Source organism: Cebidichthys violaceus, unplaced genomic scaffold (genome assembly GCF_023349555.1).
Source record: "Cebidichthys violaceus isolate CVI_PGR_0920_01 unplaced genomic scaffold, fCebVio1.0.p SCAF_9, whole genome shotgun sequence".
Taxonomy (NCBI): Eukaryota; Metazoa; Chordata; class Actinopteri; order Perciformes; family Stichaeidae; genus Cebidichthys; species Cebidichthys violaceus.
Genome location: NW_027176975.1, coordinates 13,524,768 through 13,530,828, shown reverse-complemented (window position 1 = coordinate 13,530,828; position 6,061 = coordinate 13,524,768). Strand labels below are relative to the sequence as shown.

Here is a 6,061-nt window from a genome sequence, read left to right as displayed (position 1 = left end):
TACAGCAGCCAAGGAAATGGACTTACCATGTGCAGGACTGACAAGGTTTCAGCTACTTCTTTTTAATGACTTGCAGCTACACAGGCGATGTAACCCAAGCCATTCTGGCTCTGTCTGGTGCTCTCTCTGATTTCCAGCTATTGAATGGGCCGCAGTGTAGTGTGGGCTTCAAGGGATTTGTTTGAGTGTTAGGGTATAGACGGGCTACTTTTGGACAGCTACCAGCCTTTGTGTGAGTGATGTTCCAGCTCAACCATTACAGCTAGAGAAGTGACTGCTCTACATCAACACTTTTGTCCCCCCCACCTCTAATGCTTCTTGCAGCTGTACAAGACTGGATTAGTTTCCACGATCAAATTGCACACATTTAGTAGGAAGCAAAAGCCTGGCTCCTTAAGGAGCAAATGGAATTTGAAGTCAACTAGAAAGGGTACTTTAAATAAGGACAGATGCAGTGGCTGTAACTATGATTTTGTTTTTTTAAAGGGTTTTCAAACCTGCTCTTACCTTCAAAAACATCTTTACAACAACTGGGAGTAGCATTCACACACTATTTGTGTGAATGTAAGTAGTGCTATGGGTGATTTCCTTTCACTGTTTGACAGGCCTTTTTAGACATCACTGCTGCATAGAGTCAAAGTATAGGTTGTGATACCACTTTTAGGCCACATCTTGCTTTGCTGATGATGCTGTGATAAACTGACTGCAAGCTATAAGCATGCAAAATAAAATAAATAAAATTGGTGTTTTTGCCTTAAGCAGTGTGTGGAGCGTACCTGTAGTCAGAACATGTATTTTTTTATCCTTTTATCTCTACATTAAGTATTATTACATTGTACACATAGTTTAGGTTAGTATTTGTCACCTTTAGTGTGTGATTCATTAGTGATTAATAAACATGGTCTTCCTTTGTAAAATCGTACTTACATTAATCACATCTCAGAACAGCATGAGCATCTTTCCCACGATCAAAGTACAAACCAACAGAATGTTAGGTCCTCACTTACAGTGATCACAGCATGGCAGACAAGCAAAGACAAACACTCATGAAAAGAATGATTAGACTGCTGGGTGACTCATCTGATATTTCCGTATTTAGCGTTCATGGATCTTTAATTATCTTTACTTCACAACACCATCTGGCCTACCCAGAAAAAAACCTGGCTCACGGTTTAATCAATTACCAGATTACAGTAATAAACCATAGTTAATTTGATTTTCCCATCTGAGGTTGTTTTAATCCTGAAGAATCCATCAGAGGCAACAATTATGTTACGTAGAGTCGCAGCAAATTCTTTCAAACATGACCACTTCACTATATAAAGTCATGTATGATGTTGCATCAGAGATTATATGGCCATAGAGCCAAAGTTTGCTGATGGTAGTACGCTATTTCCCATCTTACATTTTTGGTGAACGATGTTACCGTATAAAAAGAGCTTGTAATGTTCCGGTAGTCTGCTAGAACATACCACAGGCCGCTATACACATATTCAAAATGCATGCTGGGATAGAGCATATGTCTCTTATGGCCTTGAATAGGAATATGTATGTGAAATGAAATGAACGAAGAAGTCAAAATGCAACAAGGACACTAGCAACTCACTGTGGAGCACCACAGCTCATCAAGTTGGTGATTTTCTCGCTGTAAATCTCTTTAATCACTGGTTTCTAATTGGATCTTTATGGTACCCCACAGTGGTAAGTGTCCATTGCCGTCTGTCCTCCTCCTTCACACCTGAGCAGCTCTGTTCAGTTCACTTCCCGTGCCACACGGGGTCACTAGTGCATGCCGAGTGGCGCAATCATGCAATCAATTGGACATGTTCGATAACAACTTTTTGAAGTCATTCTTTTTTGTCCACAGAGGGCAACGGTGTCGGTGGGAAAGTGTAAGGCATTTCGTAAGGAAGAAGATATATGACTTAGGTAAAACACTTCCTCTCTGAAGAAGAACTATCCTTAGGGGAGATGCCTTTTGGGTTAAATGTGACTTCAGTTGGTCAACAGTGATTAATATAAATACGTGCATGTATTCTCACCTCTACCTGTGAAGAATGGTGTGTTGCTGGAGCGCCACACGCCCCCCCCCCCCCCCCCCCCCATGTGTGCCAGTGTCAGTTATTGTCACAGCTCTCGGCTTTCTTTTCCTCTCCCTCTCGACGCGCATTGGACAGCTGACTGTGCGTAAGCTCCACTGAAACTGTAGCCTATTGCCTGTCTACATAAACATCGAAAGATGAAGGCTTGAAAGCGGACTTTCGCAGGTTATTTGAAGCACTTGGTGCCACAGTGTAATTAGAAGTGGCAGTTCTGAACATTTGGCTCCGGGATCAGTGCTCCGCGCGCTCTGCTGCGGGCTGCTGGAGTTGCACTCAAGACTTGCCTGGGTGTGGATGTACGCTGACCTGTATGGCAATTTAAACTTATTTACTTCTATATATTATACCATACATGGTGCCGAGTGGGAACTGCTTCTGTTCGTCCGCAAGTGTCGTACTTTACGCACTGCATAGCAGCCAACTTCAAGTGCCTGGTAATGCGGAGGAAACAGAGCAGACAAACTGACCAACTGAGGACAAGGGATTGAAACGTTTTCACTTCGGCTGTTTTTTGGAGAGAAATGTTTTTGGAGAATCATTGTGAAGATGTATAACAACAGACGTCTAGCACTGGTCATTCTATCAGGCGTCTAAGCGTCTTTGAAAATGCTTCAAAGAGTAATGCAAAGCTGCGCGCAAGTTTCTTCTCTTCATTTCTTGAATTTTCCAGACGAAAACAACTAGATAAGACGCAAGTGAAGAGGCTTTCGCTTCAATTTGTCACACGCACTATGCTGTTGTGGCATTCACAAATGACTGGATGAGGCATGAGACATTTTATGATTTTTCATTTTTTACTAATGTTGCCGAAAGAAGGACTTTTTTCTTTGAATTAAGCCATTTCGGCTTCCATCTATTTTTTGGGGAATTCGTGTTTACTTAACGACTCAAAGAAACATGTTGCATATCCTTGCACTTCAGTCGGTGATGTTACTTTTCGGAGGTAAGCACAATATCATTCAATTTGCCTATATGTTCCCTACACAACTGAGGATGTGTTTTTATAAAAAAAAAAAAAAAAAGGTATGCAGCCAGACATGAAGAAGTTAAACAGAAACTGTCGCCAACACATATAGTATGACGAGTTCAAGCCAGGTATTTGGGACAAATGCTACCTGACACACAGTGGGACACACTGCTGTGTGAGGGTGTCAATCTGCTCTAATTCATATCTGAATATATGAGCCACCCGGTGTTATTTTGCGTGGTATTTAGTTAAGTTATACTCCATGACAAAAATTAGAGTCCGTATCTGTTCAGATATGCATTATGTATGATGAAGAACCCACTGCACCTGTACAACATACCCAGAGCAGCTCTGGCCTTAAATAACATTTATCTCATGAATATTTCAATATGACAGGGATTCTCTTGTGCAACCGAGGCATTGTGGCTTTATTACCTCTTGGCTTGTCAGGTTATAACATCAAAATTCATCTCACAGCCCATAATCATTTTATGGGAAAAGTTACAGAGACCTGCAGTGGTGAGATATCAAATCACAACAGGACACAAGCAATGATAATCGCTGTGTATTGTAGACATATAGTTTGCAGGACTTTTTCTCTATCTATCTGACTTCTTGCTAAAACAGTGATAATGTAAATGTGCCCATCAGTTGTTAAGTGCCACAAGGAGGAGAGCGGCATTTACTTTAATGCAGTTTTACAGCCAGAATTTACGGATCCGGGGGCCACTGGTGGTCTGGAAAATGATTCCCGTCTGTCTTGTGGCAAAAGGGTTTAACCAAAAATGTTGCTTGTAAACATTAAGCTTTTTTTTGTCAGTTTTGCAGCTGCAAATAATCAATTTAAAATCAACTGCAATGAAAAACATCTTTCTTATTCAGACCGTACCATGTTTGCCTTTTGTTTGGCCGTGAGGCCAAGAATCACCATCTGATTATATTCATGTAAAAGCCCACACAAAGAAACACCTACACTGATTTCCATATAGAATTTAGAGGTCATGCATTTCCAGAAAGTTGATGCTTAAGTTGATGCTTAGCACGTCTACTGTGCACACACACGTTGATTGTGCTTCTTTCTCACCGCTCAGAGGATGGCTCCTTTTTGACAGCACCTCTATCATGAGTGCTGACTCACTGGCTGGAAGTGCACGGTAATGATGTTTGCCATATGCAAAGGTCTTCTCAGTAACCATACACAGTATGATCCTAATTGAGCATTGTGTGTCATAAAGCTGCAGGACACAGATTCTCACTGTGAATAGTGATGGGAATTGATAACACACTCCAGGAAATGAGAGGATCAAATCCATGCTTGAAAAATGTCTGCACAGCATAACGAAGGCATAATTAGGGAGTGAAACCTTCTGGTATTCTGGTGTGACTGTGACTACACACTTTGTTTGGAGAAGCACACATTTTATCAGCACAGAGACCTGAAATATTGATTAGAAATCTCTTGAATAAAATGTTATCGTGATAAAGTAAAGATAAAGACTAAAGGTCTTTTTTCAGCTATCAGAGAACTGGCCTTATTTCATATATTTTAAAAAGTATGCCCTCTCTATTGATTGAACCCACTAGGTGTGTTCCAGTAAGACACCTCGCTGGGATTCCTGAGTGGAATATCCAATCTTCCCTCCCTGCGTCTTATCCTTGAGCTTAACATGATCCAAAAGGGGATCAAGCAAGGAGAGCCTTCAGTCTACATCTTTAAGTACTAAGCACCATGCCTTCTCTTGTCCCTACTGTGTGTCTGTCCTCATGCGTTTATATCCCAGACAAAGGATTGGGCTTGTCCTGTAGAATTTTTTTTTTTGGAACACCAACATTATACCAACCCAGCAGAGATTCTTCGGCTCTTTCTCAGCAGAGAGTTTTTATCTGTAATTGTCCTCTGAAAGATCCACTGCTGTGGTCCTGCGCCCCAGCACTGTGGCACACATCCAGCTCCTCTTCTCTTGCCCCTGGCAGTCTTTTAAGCCTTGCAGCTCATGTCCTTGAGCAAGCAAGGACCAAGAAACGAGAGAGAGGATTGACATAGGCTACTGCAGGCACAGAACATGGTTCGTTTTCACTGGTAAAAAAGAAAAATATGGCATAAATCAATGGACCAAAAGTCATCTGTATGAGGTGTTGAGTTTAAAATCTCGACAGTGCAAAAACATATCTTCTAGCTGAGAGACCACACGATACGGACAGACTGTTTAGCATACTGTCACATTTGTGTTTCTTTTGTTTACGTTTTACTACATCAAATTGGCATTAAACTAACAGCTGTTTTTTGTTGAGTTAACACAAGGTCTAATTTCATCAGCATTCTGGTGGACATTTTCATTCTAAACCTTCATTCTCGTCGAAGTGTTTTATAGCAATGGAACATTTCTCATTGAGAACCACTAATCCTAAATTCAGTTTAAAACCATTAACAGATTATCAATTACATTTGTAGCATATGGTCATTAAGTTGTAAATGACTCTCTGTCTTAAGTGAGCTTGCATTGGATAACCTATAATATAATTGTTCTTGTTTGTTGGCATTAGCTCGGTAATGGTGTTTGTTTACGGATCGGAGAACATGAAAATAACAGAGGTAATCCCTGGCTTGGTGGTATTGTTATCAAGGCTATCTTACAGCTACGCTTTGAGCACACTGTGGTGCACTTTTTAGATTTGTGAGGGAGGACACTGATAAAAAGAGGCAGATTTTTCCCTTCTCTCAAATCCAATTTTGGTGTGGCTTGGGTGTTTTCCGCAGTTCTCTTCATGGAAGGAGAAAAGAAAAGAGAATCACAGTAGCAGCCAGGCGTAAGCAGGGTTTGGACTTCCCTGCCGTGTGATTATCAACCATCACAAATGTTTTACATCATTGGTTTGTGTGTCAAATTGAGCACCTTTGTTTGTTTAATGACCGTAAACACACTGAGTAGGTGGACTCTCAAGTAAATCTCTTGTATTGCTCTTTTACGCTCATAATACTTAAAGTGTGTGT

At 40.9% G+C, this 6,061-nt stretch overlaps 1 protein-coding gene across 1 annotated transcript in view; it reads left to right on the top strand.

The window, feature by feature from the left end:
* The first annotated feature begins 2,448 nt into the window (after positions 1 to 2,448).
* Positions 2,449 to 6,061, top strand: part of si:dkeyp-14d3.1 (transmembrane protein 132C) — a 135,915-nt gene continuing 132,302 nt past the window's right edge. The window contains exon 1 of the mRNA XM_068703795.1: positions 2,449 to 3,045. Within this exon, the coding sequence (XP_068559896.1) occupies positions 3,000 to 3,045 (46 nt within the window). The 5' untranslated portion in view covers positions 2,449 to 2,999. The remainder of the gene's footprint in view (positions 3,046 to 6,061) is intronic.